Raw genomic sequence first — 16,314 nt, forward strand, 5'->3', positions numbered from 1 at the left:
ATGGGCTTATTGATGAGGATCAAAGGAGATAACTTAAGTGAAAAACAATATGGAGGCACGTAGAAGAGTATTTGAGTATAGAGGTTAAGACCAGCAGCCCTGGAGCCCAGTTGCTTGAGTTCAAGTTCTACTCCTCCATTTACTAGATGTGTGACTAAACTACAGACTCAGTTCTACTATTTTAAAAAGAAAGTTATAATAGTTCCTGTGTAAGTTAATATGTAAAGAGGTCTTTCCCAGAAGACTATGTGGCACATAGAAAGCACTCATTAAATTGTATCTAATAGAAGTACCTTGCAAGCCATACAGAGTCATGCAAAGGTGTGGTTATTATAATTTATAGTTAGTAAATAGCTTATTGATTTTGAACATCCATATTGAGTATAAATCGATACTGATTTTACACAACCATAACTCTGACTGCCTAACTCATTGTTCAGCATGTATTTCAGTATCATGTATTTCAAAAGCCGAGAAGAGCTAAGTAAGGGTGATCATAGAAAAAGGATATCACCAGATAGATCAGAGTTGCCCAGTGAGTCAGAAGAACCTTAGAACTAGAGACTATTTCTGGTATTTATTATTCTTGCCATTTCCTTGTGTGAGAATATTTTAGAGCCAAGCATTTTGAGTATGATACTACTTGATCTGATATGATAACAAAAAGCAAAGGATTCAAGTAGCTTTTACTTGGGAGTAGATTTTAAATGGTTTTTTAAAAGTTTCTAATGAAATCTTTGTTTGCATATATTTGAATTGAGACACTTTATTTATACATCACCTTCCTAGGTGAAGTAAACAAAAAATAGCCAGCCACTTTCTCACATTGCTATCTATATACCTCATGTTGAGATTTTTGATGAAATAAAAGACTGCTATTGGAGAACATCACTTGCTTCATGTGTGTCTGGCCTTACCAAGGAGAAAGAAGCATTTCAGTAAAACACCTTCTATTAGTTTATTCGGAGGAAATAGAAACAGCTAAGACTTAAAAAATGAATTAGAGTATCATGTTTATTCCATTTCGTGCAACTTACCCAGGAAGTATATATCTGCAAGACAGATTGTCTCAGCGCTGTGGATAAGTTATAGTCTTCAGAACTGTGGTGTGTTTGGTGTCCAGCCCACATAATATTAACCTCTGCAAAACACATAATTTGAAAATAGCCATGAGAATAAGAACAAAGCAACTTCCATTTTAGTTTTGCATGCTGCTCTGTTGAGTGAGGAAGAAAAATCTGGAACATCTATGAAAAAGCTGGCCAATACAATTATAATTAAAGTAAGCCACCTGAAATCATTTTTGAAACTGGGAAACTTATAAATTATAGACAAATAAAAATAAAAGCATAGCCAATAAATATGTATAGTGTATATGATATAATTAAATGCCTCCAGTGAACTGAAATGTCATCCAAAGTTTACATTTTCCTAACATATTACAATATGACAGATAATAAAAGCTAACTGGTAATGTTATACAATACAGTCAATGAACAGTGATGATTTTTCAGTATGTGATAACATATTTTTAATTAAGGATGAATTCTCTGATGGGAGAAATTGGTACATAAATTTTGGAATGAAATATCACATAATATTATTTCCTGATGGCTTTTTGAGAAGTCTCAAATATGTCTGTTGTAATAAGAAACAAACCAGTAATATTTTTTCCTGAGATTTAAAGTTTATTTAATTTACAGAAATATATTAACTAATACTTACATAAAGTTCTTCCCACATCTTACCAAAATACTATGCAATTTCTAAATTTTTCCACATAGTTGGTGTTCATGCTCATAATAAAGAAAGAAATGAATGTTGTTTATTTTCATTGAGCATTGCACAGATTGCCCTCATATTGCCTTGAAATTCACCTTGCAACTCATAGGACCACAAGGGGAGTATGTGTGTGTATTTTTTTAACAACAAATATGACACTATAATGACCCCCTAAGTAGACAAAAGAGTACAAATCATTTTTTTATTTTGCTCACATTTTTTCATTCTGTTGATATTTTTCATTTCCTAACAGAATTACAAATCAAAATGCCACATTATATTCTATTCAAGTAAAAAAGTATATATTTGTAGCTAAACTAACTGATGTTTACTCTTTTGCTACAAATCCAAGCAAAGGAAGAAACTATGTGATATGATCACCATATCCTTGGCAGTATAGATTAGAAATTAAATCTTTTAGGCTCGAATGTAGAGTAGCTGAACAGTGGACCCAAGCCTGGAAATACCATGTTAATAGTCTTTGCAGTTGCCTTATATGAACAGTTAAAATATATGGTATATGGCAGGGTAATTTGTTAAAAGTTTTTATGAAAATTATGGATATATGGATAGCTATTCAATTTGAGTGGACTTCTTTGTCATTCCTTTAGAAAATGAAAGCTCTCTGGACAGTCTGTTTAGGAAATTACTAAATAAAATTTGCAAAAGGAAAAGGGTCTTTGTAGGCAAATGATAGCTCCTAGATATAAAAAGAATTAATTCTATTATAAGAAGATTATGAACAGGATTATGACTAATAGACCTATTATGAATAAATATCAAATATCATTTCTATTAAAATGGTATATTTTCAAGTGGAGCAAGTATTGTCATAAGATATCAGCTGATATGTATCTTAGATCCTGTTTGGTTGATATTTTAATCATTTATAAGAATGAAACTATATTTCTATGCTAGCAATTAAGGAAATTGTTCTTACACAAATGAGAACTACTTCACTGTAATGACCTCTAAAGTTACCTGGGCATAATCTTTGAAATAACCTACAACCTAAATCTGTCATTTATTGATAAGCCTACATAGCTATACATTAAAAATATACAAAAACTCCTGTGGTTTGTGATGCTCTATATCTTTGGATGTTGTATGGAAGTTAATTAAGAGGTAATAAATTTGATGAATCTTTAAATTTTTAAAACTACTTAAAGATAGAGCCCTTGAAAAGAATCTAAACACCATTTCCTCTTTAGAACATACCCATTATTGAACATTTTATAACCTATGACTTGTAAACCTTTATTACACATCAATGTATTGTCTATATTTTTGGACCTTTCAAGATTTGTTTTTAAAAATTTGTCGTAATGAATGCCTAAAATGAGTTCACAAGGGGATAACCTAATCAGATGAGGTTTAATTAGAGAGTAATAATATATATTAGAGTTATTTCCTTGTAACCTCCACAGAAGCTAAATTGTGAACAAAGAATCCACAAAGGTGGAGGTTAAAGATCTGTCTCTTTAGTTGTTTTAAAAGCATTTACTTCCTATCACAAACTGTGTGTAACACAAGCCTTCATTCAATGAAGTGCAGCTGTGTAAACAGGGCAGCGTAACGGGATCCTACTGGCTTACCTCGGCCACTTACAGAATTGGGGAAAACAAGAAGGATACTGGATTTTTATCCACAGTCTATATCCAGCTTATTGTAAGTTAATTCTTTACAAAGGTGGTTATAAAAATGCGTCTCACAGAAAATTATTTCAATAGTTCTTTTGTGAAGGAGATGGGAAAAAGTTAATAGTTAATAGTTAAAAAGTTAATATGTTCACCTTCCCTACTATTTGAATTGATGAATTATCTGTTCTAAGGAATGAAAACAAATAATAAGGAGGAACCAATATATCATTTAGAATAAGCTTCTTTCTATGAAAGACAATATAGTTATAGATTCTGTTCAATAATAATATTTTTCTTTTCCTGTAAGCAAATCATAGATTATGTATGTGTATGGTATGTTGTTACAGCTTTTCAATGACATAATTGTAAACGATTGTGCTGCTTTCTAGCACCAAAATGTAGATCTGTATGAACATATTTTATTAATGTATTGGCCAATAATGCCATTCATCTGGTGAAAATTTTTAATGTAATACGTGTCATTTAATGTAATATGAGTATTTACATGTGTGTTGTATTCTTGAGTTTATTAACTTAAAAAAAGTTTGTAATGAAGGTATAACTTCCATACAGCAAAATCCATCCCTTTTAATGTCCTGTTCTATGAGTTTTTTTAAACAAATGTAGCTGTGTAATCACTACCACAATCAAAATACAGAACAGGTTCATTACCCGAAAGAGTTCTTCCATCCCTCTTTGTGGTTGGGGTAGGCAGATTCTGCATCAGATGATTAGATTCTGGACTCTGAATTGATAATACAACAGAAGGAAACTTTGGGAACATGGGGAGAGGTGGGTGTCCTTTCAATGTGAAAGAAATATGAATCACTGCAGCACAGAAGGCTGACCCAGGGTGGCACTCTCCAATGATTCCTGTCCACCGGTATTCATACTTCCTATAATCCCTTCCCTTTGAGTGTGAGTTGGATTTAGTGACTCCCTTCTAGTAAACAGAACTCTTTCAAAGATGATGGGATTTCACTTCTGATATTAGATTATAAAAAGATGGTAGCTTGAGTTTCAGGTCCTTTCTCTTATAGTCTTACATGCTCCATCTGAAAAACACCAGCTGCCATGTTGTGGGCTGCCCTTTGGAGAAGCACATATAACAGGGAACTGGGAAAGGCCTCTGGCTAACCAGCCAGCGTGGAATTAAACACCCCAGTCCAAGCCCCACAAAGAACTGAATCCTGCCAACAGCCACACAAGTGAGCTTGGAAGCAGATTCTCCCCCATTTGAGCCTTCAGATGACACTGCAACTTAAAAACAGCTGAACTGATTAACTGTAACCTTGTGAAAGACCTTGAGCCAGAGGCATTTATCTAAACCATGATTCAATTTCTGACCCACAGAAACCATGAGATAATAACTGCTTCTTGTTTTAAGCTCCTTTTTTTATAAAGCAATAGATAATTAGTACAATGCTCAACCCTCCCCAACTCCCTTCTCGGTCTCTAGCATAAAATAATTATTTATTTTCTTTCCTTATAGTTTTGCCTTTTTGAGAGTAACCTATAAATGAAATCATACAGTATTTAGCCTTTTGAGTCTGGCTTCTTTTATTTACCATAATGCATTAGAGATTCCTCAATTTTGCCTTGTTGCTTTGTATTGTTAAGTAGTAATCCATCTGTATGAATGTATCATAGTTTGATTTTGTTTTTATCTATTCATCAGTCGAAGAACATTTCAGTTGTTTCCAGTTTTTGAAAATTACAAAGAAAGCTTCTATCAACATTATCATAGAGGTTTTCTGTGAACATAAATTTATATTTCACTTGGGCAAATACCCAGGAGTGGAATTACTGAGCTGTATGATATGCTTACATTTAGCTTGTTAAGAAACTGCCAAACTGTTTTCCAAAGTGGCTATGTATTTTTGTATTAGCACCAGCAGCCTGTGAGAGTTCAAGTTGCTCCCTATGTCTGGCTGCATGTGACTTCATTAATTTCATCTTTATTTATTTATTTGGTAGTCATTATAATAGGTATGTGGTGATATCACATAGAAATTTTAATTTGCATTGCCATAATGGCTAATGACAGTGATCATCTCTCTGTACTTATTTGATATGTATGTATCTTTTTGAAGTCTCTATTCAAAATTCATGCTCACATTTTAATTGGATTGTTTTCTTATGGTTGAGTTTTGAGAGATCTTTTACATCTTCTGCATATGAGTATTTTATTAGATATATTATTTGCATGTATTCTCTTCCAGGCCATAGCTTGACTTTTTATTTTCAACAGTGTCTTGTGAAAAAAAAAAAGTCTTTAATTTTTATGGAATTCAATTTAAATATTTGACAATTTTCTTAAGTTTTATTTAGTGTATATAACAAAAAACAAAGGTTATTTTGGAGAAAATTTTTAGAATAATGAGAAATCTGTGTCTAGAAGGTAACTGTTTATATGGATTTTACATCTAAAACATATCTAAATAAGTTTCTTCTCTGATATTCTGTCACTTATGTAGTGGAGAGAAGTGACCTTGAGGTTAATTTTACATAAACACAGATCTACAAGGAATTTTCATAGTTACATTAATATCAGATAGTCACTTAATTCCCAATAGTGGAAAGGTCAGGAAATTCTGGGGCATCCTTACAATGATGGTGTTGCCTTCCCTCATATTCTAGAAAATCCCCAAGGTATGAAGAAATAAATGTTGCAGGCATATTTGCAAAATTGATACCTGACACCACTAAAAGCATTATTAGTAATACTTTACACAACATTTAGCATATAGTACAGTGACTATGTAACATAAGAGCTGTGCCTTGGTCCATTTTGTTCTGTAACAAGATATCTGAGACTCGGTAATTTTAAAGAATGGGAATTTATTTCTCACAGTTCTGGAGGCTGAGAAGTCAAAACTCAAGATACCAGCAGGTTAGAGTCCAGCCTCTCTGGTTTCAAGATGGTGCCTTGAATGTTGATGCCTCCTAAGTGAAGGAACATCATATTCTCACAAGGTAGATGAATAAAAGAGGGTGAACCCACTCCCACAAGCCCTGTTTATAGGGGCATCGATCCATCCATTAGATTGGAGTCCTTATGACCTAAACACCTCCCTTTAGTCCATACCTGTCAAAACTGTTGAATTGGAGATTAAGTTTCCAACACATGAATTTTGCAGGGGAAAAAACTTCAAACCATAACAACCTGCCTGAGTCTTTAGGAGTCACTTAATTCAAACTTTCTTTTAATTTTATGAATAATTAAAATAAAATCAAAAGGAAAAATTAAAAAAAGAGTTTTCTTAAAGAAGAAAAATCTTTTTTTTTCTTTTCTTATAATCAGCTGTGATTTCTTTGGTTCATTCACTTCCCTTTTGGAATTTTATTTCTCCTTAAGACATGGAAGTTTGACTTTTTCTTATTAATTTTCTTAAGTTCTATATAGATTTTTGTTACCAGCCCTTTATAGGATGTGTAGGATGCAAATATTTTCTCCCATTCTGTAGGTTGTCTATTTGCTCTAATGCTAGTGTCCTTGGCTGTGCAGAAGCTTTTTAATTTGATCAGGTCCCATTTATTTATTTTTGTTGCTGCTGTGATTGCTTTGGGGTCTTCTTCATAAACTCTCAATGGACACGAACAGAAACTTTTTAAAAGAAGACAGAAAAATGGCCAGCAAGCATATAAAAAAGTGTTCAACATCTCTAATCATCAGGGAAATGCAAATCAAAACCATAATAAGATACCACCTAACTCCAGTGAGAACAGCCTTTATCAAAAAGTCCCAAAACAACAAATGCTGGCATGAATGTGGAGAGATAGGAACACTCTTACACTGCTGGTGGGATTGCAAATTAGTACAACCCCTGTGGAAAATAATTTGGAGATATTTCAAAGAGCTAAAAATAGAAATAGCATTTGATCCAGCAATCCCACTATTACACATCTACCCAAAGGAAAACAAACACTCTATAATTTATAAAGACATCTGCACTCGAATGTTTATGGCAGCACAATTCACAATTGCAAAGATGTGGAAACAATACAAGTGCTAATCAATACATGAATGGATTAATAAAATGTCATATATGTATACCATGGAATACTACTCAACTACAAAAACCAATCGTGACCTAGCACCTCTTATATTATCCTGGATAGAGCTTGAGTCCACCCTTCAAGGTGAGGTATCACAAAAATGGAAAAACAAGCACCACATGTACTAGCCATCAAATTGGCACTAACTGATCAACACTAAGGTGCTCACATGGTAGTAATATTCATTGGGTGCTGGTCAGGTGGGAGGGGTTTGTTGGGGATGGGTAAACTCACAACTAATGGATGCAGAGCGCACTATATGGAAGAAGGAAATGCTTGTAGCCCTGGCTTGAGTGAGGTAAAGGCATTATATGTAACCAAATTTTTTGTACACCCATAATATTCTGAAATAAAAAAAGCAATAAATAAATAAATATGAAAGCATAAAAAGAAAAGAAAAGAAAACAAAACAAAACAAAAAAGACATGGAAGCAACTGGGTCCAAGTATTCTCTGGGTCCAAGATGGCACAACTTTGGCAATTTCCAGTAAATAAAGAGCATTAAAGATCTCAACACAAACTATTAAATGAATAGGGCTAAACCTCTTAAATTGAAACAATTACCTTAAACAAGAAATCTAACAGTATAAAATATCAAGTTTTTAAATTTCTATTGTAAACAATTGTCACTTTTAATTTGGAGATGCCTCATACAAATGAACCCTTTAAAAATTTGTTTCATCTCCTTCCAATACCTAAGAATCGTTAATAAATAAATTTAAGGAATTAATTGAACTAAGCAAACAAAATAGAATTAGTAAGAGGCTAAGCCTACCAAAATAAGCCTAACTACAAAATCTAATACCTGGCAAATAACAATCAATATATCCTCATTTATTTCAATGTCATCATCACAACTCCACTTCCTATAGCAGTAAATGAAATTATGATCACAAAATTGATGACATTGCTGCTTTATTCAATTAGTAGAGACTGACATTTTTGTTGTATTTTTTTCTAATCCATCCTTGTCTACTTATTATCAAAACACAAGTTGCTGAGTATATATCTAAAAATACCAAATCAATTAGAATAAAATTGGTAAGTTGGCTCCATATTTTTGTTCAACCCATTTTGTACATATTTATATTTTAAGCCTCATGGAAACCAAACAGCTGACCAAATTTTTTACTTTTTATGAGGATGTTTGATCACATGTAGACATTAAATGATCCCTCTAGCACAGGTCACAAATGATGGCACTAAAAGTGTCAGAAACACAATACTGTCCCTCTAATCTTTATAGTGATTATAACTTTAATACATTTTTTCCTTTTTATTCCTGTTCAACTGGATATTTTTAAATTTTAGCGTGCACAATTTTATTCTATTTTCTATTAATTTGTGGTATACATGTGCAGATTTGTTACGTGGATATATTGGATAGCGGTGAAGTCTGGGCTTTTGATGTAATCCTCACCAACTTGGTGTACATAGTTCCCGTTATGTAATTTTTCATCACAAATCCCTTTTCCACCTTCCTGCTCTTCCAATTCTCCAATTTCTATTATTCCACTCTCTGTATCCATGTGTGTTCATTATGTGGCTGCCACTTATAACTGAGAACATGGGGTGTTTGATGTTCTGAGTTATTTCACTTAAGATAATGGCCACGTTAATGCAAAAGACATGATTTCATACTTTTTTACTGCTGAGTAGTCCACGGTATGTGTGTCTGTATTCTGTGTGTCTGTGTGTTTGTGTGTGTGCCTGTGTACTGTATTTCTTTATCTAATCATTAGTGGATGGACATTTAAGTAGGTTCCATATCTTTGGTATCATGAATAGTGTTGCAATAAATATACAAGTGCAATTATCTTTTTGATGTAATGATTTCTTTACCTTTGAGTAGATACCCAGTAGTGGAATTGCTGGATTGAATGGCAGATCTATTTTTAGTTCTTTGAGGAATCTCATACTGTTTTCCATAGAAGTTGTACTAATTTACGTTCCCACCAATAGTGTATAAACCTTCCCTTTTCTCAACATCTGTGCTAATAACTATTTTTCTCTGTCTTTTTACTAATGGTCATTAAGATGGTATCTCATTGTGGTTTTAATTCATTTCTCTTATGATTAGTTATGTTGAGCATTATTTCATATGTTTGCTGGCCCTTTGTATATCTTCTTTTGAAAAATGCCTGTCAAGTCATTTGCTCCCTTTTTAATGGTGTTATTTGAGTTTTTTTCTTATTCAGTTGTTTGAGTTCCTTGTAGATTCTGGATCTTAGTCCTTTGTTGAATCCATAATTTGCAAATATTTTCTCCCATTCTGTAGGATGTCTGTTGAATATTTGTTTTGATTTGCAGAAACTTTTTAGTTTCATTATGTCCCATTTGTTTATTTTTGTTTTTGTTGCATTTGCTTTTAGTGTCTAAGTCATAAATTCTTTGCCTAGGCCAATGTCCAAGAGAGTTTTCATAGGTTTTCTAATAGAAGTTTTATAGTTTGGGGTCTTACATTTAAGTATTTAATCTATCTTGAGTTAATTTTTAGATAGAGTAAGAGATAGGGATCCAGTTTCATTCTTCTGCATGGGGCTATCCAATTTTCCCAGAATTATTTATTGAATACGGTGTTGTTTCAGCAGTGTGTGTCTTTGTCTGCTTTAGTAAAGATCAGTTGGTTATAGGTATGAAGCTTTATTTCTTGGTTCTCTATTCTGTTCCATTGACCTATGTTTCTATCTTATACCTGAATCATGCTGTTTGGTTACTGTACCCTTATAGTATAATTTGAAGTCAGGTAACTGCAATGCCTCCAGATTTGTTTTTGCTTAGGATTGCTTTGGCTGTTCGAGCTCTTTTTTGGTTCCGTATGAATTTTAAGATTGTGTTTTCTAATGCTGTGGAAAATGATGTTAGTGTTTTGATAGAAATTGCAGGGAATCTGTAGATTGCTTTGGGTAATATGGTCATTTTCACAATATCAATTCTTTCAGTCCATAAGCATGGGATGTTTTTCCATTTGTTTGTGTCATCTATCATTTCTTTCATCAATATTTTATGTTTTTCCTTGTAGAGTTCTCTGCATACAAAATTTAAAAAAGACTTTTCTATTCATGTGGCTATATTTTTCAATATTTAAATAAAATAAGACACATATCTTTGTAATATGAAGTAAAAACTATAAGAATTTTTCATCTTTTCAATCAAAACTTTTGTTTCCATACAATACAAAAGCAAGAAATAATGTACTACTATTATTGAGTTATTTGGACAACATTCTTTAAAAATCTAAATTATATTAATAATTTTATTACCCCCTACAGATTTCATTTGTATTAAAATGTAATATGTCATTTTAAAATTTCACAATTTTCACATGTCCACATTTATGTCAGTTGTATTCGATTTTAAATCCATTTGAAAAATTTTAAGTATTAAGTTTATATTTAATAAGACCATATTTAATTTGTGGATTTCTTAAAGACTCACTTAGCTCTAATTTATTGAATCTCTACAATACAAATTCTTTGCATGGGTAGTCTGATAGAGAAAAGCACAAAATAGAAAGAAAACGAAACAAAACAGACTTAAAAAAGCCTATACTCAAATAGAAGCAAAAGAAATAGATATGTGTGTGTGTATATATATATACATATACATATATATGTGTGTATATATATATGAATACCTGACTGATACAGGAGAGAAAGTTTTACATCCCTTAAAATAAAAATAATTTTGTATAAACTGCATGTCTTATATTACTTTGTATTCATGGCTTTATAACATTTGTACCCCCATAATATTCTGAAATAAAAAATAATAAATAAAAACAAAATAAAAAGATTTTAGATTATTATAACCAGGTTTTCCAAGTCCTGTAAAAGACATTAGCTTCCCTGTACCTGAAAGATTAGGTAACCACTTCCCTGCCTTCCTATAGTCTCCATTCTCAACATTTCCTAGAAATGAGATTTCACAGTATCCCATTCAATTCAAATTTCGGTCTTTGCCTACTTTTCACAATGGTTAGAATTGCCATAAGAGCTCTTCCATGTCTTTACTTAAAGATGAGATTGATTAATAATAGTGATAACAGCAATGATCCTAAACACATAGAGTAAGAGTGCTTAGCATGTACTAGGGAATATTTAAAACACTTTACATATATTAACTCAAATATTTCTCATAACTACACTAGAATGTAGATACTTGTATAGTTTCCATTTTATGAATGAGGAAATGGAAATACAATGAGATTTAATAATTTGCCTAAGGTAAGTACTGTATTCCTATAACATAGTAATGATTTTCGTTATCAGTTGCAGAAACTGTATTTTCTAGCCTCTTTGAACCTAGGTGGGTTTATTGGATGGTTTCATAATGATGCATTGTGAATGGGAATAATGTGTGTCACTTAAAGCCAAGGTAAAGAACTGGTGTGCTTTCACACTTTCTCTGTGACCTCTCCAACTGCAAGTAACATGAAAGTTATTCAGTGGAAGGCACTAAGGCCCTAGGGTATGTGAAGACACCAGATGGAAGGATGGGGGTCCCTGAATGACAGCATGGAGCAGAGTGCACCCACTGACCCATATTGATCCAGGATGTGAGTGAGAAATAAATCTCTTCTTGTGTTAACTCACTAGGATTTGTTACTGTTCATTGAACTAACTCTAATATATCCTCACTATTAATCTGTGTTTTTAACACATATGCATGTGATACAATAACCACAAATATCAGTGACTTTATTACAAGTTAATGTTTTCCATTACTCAATGTTTTCTATAGACTGATTTTTATGGGGAAAACACTTGATAGGATACTGGATAAATTGGTGACTATGTTTCTAAAAGCCACCTTCAACTAATAGCACAAAGTCACGTATTTTCTTATCACCAACCTTCACGAATGACTACTCTGAAGAGATGGCTATAGGAAATCCAGCACATCTGGAGCTTTTTCCTCCCTCCCTTTCTTCTACTCCTTCAATCATTCCTCACGTCAGTCTAATGAGAAGCTTCCCTTGCCTTGGACAGTTGTGTTTAACAGGACTGGAAAACTCAAGGAAACAGGGAGAAAAAAGCTCATATCTTATTAGTAGCATTTACAAACCCAGTCCCACTTCCACTGTCTTCCCAGAGTGCCCATTGTCTTCTCAACACTATTCCTGTTCACTCCCTCTCTAGTCCTTTCATCACTGCCCTGCTTTGAAAAGTGCAAGTCTGGCTATTTGTTTTTCACAAAATGCAGCTTAATTAATAAGATTATATTAATAATATAATTAATATCATTAATAATAAAACCAATAAAATTAATTAATAAGATTAATATTTTTGTTTAGCAAAACTCCACCCTTATTTTAGTTATGTATGATTTTATTTTTCACTTTACTATATAAACGTATAAAGAATGGTGTGCAATAGTGGGAAACTTACCGGATCATGGAGCAAGAGCAAGAACGTTTGAACTTTATAAGGACCCCATGCTAGGAACTGGGATGAGACCCTCACATCCGATCTCTCCCCACATTTTACCTACTTTATCTAACCACTTCCCGGTTAGAGCCCTTGTCCAAAACCACAAAACACCAAACTAGCTGTGTGTTAAAATTAAATGTGTATTTCCATTAGCCTACATCAGGCAGGTAGAAGGGAAAGTGAGAGGAGATTTTTCATCCCGCTGTAAAGAGGAAGAGAGAGATCCTCATGGGCTTCCCAAGTTGAAAGACTAACAGCAGTTCTCTCCTAGAACATTATTGAACATGGTGATTAGATCATACAAAACAGTATTTCACAGTATTTACATTGCATGATGAGATATATGTCTTTGTACAGACAGATCTGAGAACCTGAGCTTATAAAGATTCATTTCTTTGGGAAAAGGTCCTTCGAGTTCTTAAAAGCCAGTTTACAACCAAGGTTTTTAAATAACACCCATGGGAGGATATTGTTCGTATATATCTTTCAGGAACTAGAAAAAGGGAAGAAGAAGAATCAAGAAAAAGGAAAATAGGATACATTTCCTCAAGAAACCTAATGAGACACAGAAAAGCCACAATGTAATTTGCATACACACTCACATTGTACATATATTGTGCATCTGTATGTTTATGTATATTTAAGACAGAAAAAAATAGGCATAAAATACACAGTTTCACTTTATTGCCCATATTTAGATACTAACAAATATGTAGTATGGTGCTAATGGCTTTACCTATGGAGAGAACAGAAAGAAACATGTTGTTTACATATAAAAGCAAAGAGAGCTCCACTCTGCAGCCATCCTTCAAAGCATACTGAGTTTTATTGCACATTGCCAACCTATATATTTTCTGTGACACTTCAGACCCACAACATGAACTGGTTGCCTACTAGTCTAAGAAAAAAAGTAATTTTTACTTTATTGTCTAATCATTAGCAGGTTATATTCAAGGTTGATGGAAAGGAAAGACAACCTGATTTTGAAATACATTCTTCCTGCTCTTACCTCCACCATTTCCCATTTATATGCCTCTACCGCCAGTCATCTTGTGTGTTGATACTGGCCAAGACCAAATAATTAGTAGACTTCTAATCTCCAGGTTCCAATTTACGCTTCCTTGGCCCTAGGCCATGGTCCTGGTAATCTGTCAGTGGATCGTGACTATTATTTTTGATGTTATGTATAAAGAGCTCTTTCTCTTTCAATAGAAAATGTATTATTGAAACAAAAGCATTCTTATTTGGTATAAATTTTGGAATTCAGAAATGTTACGGGTCAGTAAAGAGACACTGTTGGTTAAAGGAGTTTACTATGCCTCTCAACCATGAGCAAAACCAGCCACGTCCGTAGAAAAACTATCCTCTTCAAAAGTTGGCATGATTAGATAAAAACACGTTGAAATAACAGTTATCAGTACTACATTATAAAATAATGAATTTGACAATTTTTATGTCTCATGGAAATCATTTATTCTCTTAATAAAACTAAATTCTAGTAACTTGGTTCCTGGCTGTCAGCACTGACATTAACATCATGACTTAGGTTTTGGTGTGGTAAGGGTTTTTATCATGCTTGAAATAGATTCAGATTCAAAGGAATCCACATGCTTCACATAAACAAAAAGCAAGACATCTTCCAGAGCATTTAATGACATATATTTGGCATTCATAATAACTTGACTAGCACAATTAGAAGACAGAAATCATGGGAGAACTGTCTTCGTGTCAATAGAGTTAGCTGGGATTGGCAAGCACTCCTACGACACTCCTTCTGTGCAGCACACTCGCCTGTGGTGAGACACAATGAACTTCTGCTGTATTATGTTTGGAACAGTGATTTATATAATTTGTCTCCACAAGTCACAGAATCCAAGAACAAATAACCTATGAAGTTTGAAAGGAGAGCAACATAAGGAAAGCAAAACAAGGAGTTGTCAGGAAAAGACAGGAGAGTAGAAAAAAATGGCACTGAAATCACTGGGTAGAAAGTGTCTGCAATCTCTCTTCATTCTTTTCCAAATGAGTCTCCTGAGTGGATGTAGATTACCCTGTCAACAACAAAATGGTACCAAGATCTCTTTGCTACTAAAAAAGACTTCCTATGAGTCTTAACTTTTGCCTTTGTGTTTTGAAACTAATTTTAGCACTTCATAGCAAATGAATCTGGCTTTCATGTTAGAAACTTTCAGTTTATTACTGGATTTGCAAGGAATAAGGCTATGTCCAATGAAGGTGTCACATTGAATCAGAACTGAATGTGCTAAATAGAACAAGTCAGATTTTCTTTTTCTTTTTCTATTTTTTTGTGAATGGTGTCACATAAAAGCATTGTCACTGGCCTTTACGGAAGCAATCTGTACCTCTGATATATAGATTTCTATTTGTGCATTTAGGAGCTGTTGTTCCTCACTTTATCATTACCAATTATAGAACGCTTTTGTTTGTTTGTTGAGTCACTTTGTCCTTTCCTCTGTTCCCTTTATGACACTCTTTAAATGTGAATGCATGTCTAGTTTAAAAGGTAGGATACCAATGACTATCAGCTCTTGCTTCAACTAGAAGAAAAGGTCTCATCTGATAATCTTTGACTTTTGGGAATTGAGAGATAGAAGTGGTTATGTAGGAATATCTCCCCTATTATTCTAATAGGGGTAACTTCATATCCTACCCCTTATATCCCCCAACCATGACCCCATTGCTACATGCTATTCAAACCCAAAAGCTATTTATTAACTGAATTCATTGTTTTCTGACTTTTTGTCTCTTATCTCATAATATGACTATTACACCTTCGATCACTTTCTTTTCTACTAATTCCCATCAAGATTCCATTACTGGCTCCCCAAAATCTACTGTATTGTCAGCATCCTTCTTTTCCTTTCCCATACTTACATCCTTAGATGACTGCCTCATAGCCTCAGTACAATCAGTTTTCACTGAGTAATATCTGGGTATAAGATGTGCAGCCCTTATAACACTCAAAATCTAGCTCTGGGGTCAGCAAATTGCTAGTGTGAGTGAAATCCTGCCCACCACCTGATTTGTAAGGTGAGCAACTTAAGAATGTTTTTTACATTTTTCAGAAGAGTAATAGTTTGTGACACATGGAAATTATATGAAAAAAATATTATCTTCCTCATTCTCTTTCCCATCTACCATTCTCTGGGCTTTTTGATGGTCCCCTAATTTTGTGCCACCTGTCAAAGTATTCTTTATTTTTTAAGAACCATTGCACATGTCATTATCTTCAGGAAACTATCTTTAGTCCTTCCCAACCAAAATTATTATACAATCTTTGTTATCCTTATCTATGCCTTTAGCACCACAAATTCTCTGTTATTTTGTATTCTCCACTATTTCACAAGCTTCTTAATGGGAAGGAACTTAATTTGTTCATC

General features: G+C 33.4%; 1 protein-coding gene across 3 annotated transcripts in view; it reads right to left on the reverse strand.

Annotated features, from left to right (window-relative positions):
* The window catches only part of AGMO (alkylglycerol monooxygenase), a 299,655-nt gene that overhangs the window by 186,112 nt on the left and 97,229 nt on the right, over positions 1–16,314 (reverse strand). For all 3 annotated transcript variants that reach the window (XM_045564799.1, XM_045564800.1, XM_045564798.1), the window contains exon 4: positions 1,038–1,141. In XM_045564799.1, the coding sequence (XP_045420755.1) occupies positions 1,038–1,141 (104 nt within the window). The remainder of the gene's footprint in view (positions 1–1,037; positions 1,142–16,314) is intronic.

This window comes from Lemur catta, chromosome 11 (genome assembly GCF_020740605.2).
Source record: "Lemur catta isolate mLemCat1 chromosome 11, mLemCat1.pri, whole genome shotgun sequence".
In the NCBI taxonomy this organism is placed as follows: domain Eukaryota; kingdom Metazoa; phylum Chordata; class Mammalia; order Primates; family Lemuridae; genus Lemur; species Lemur catta.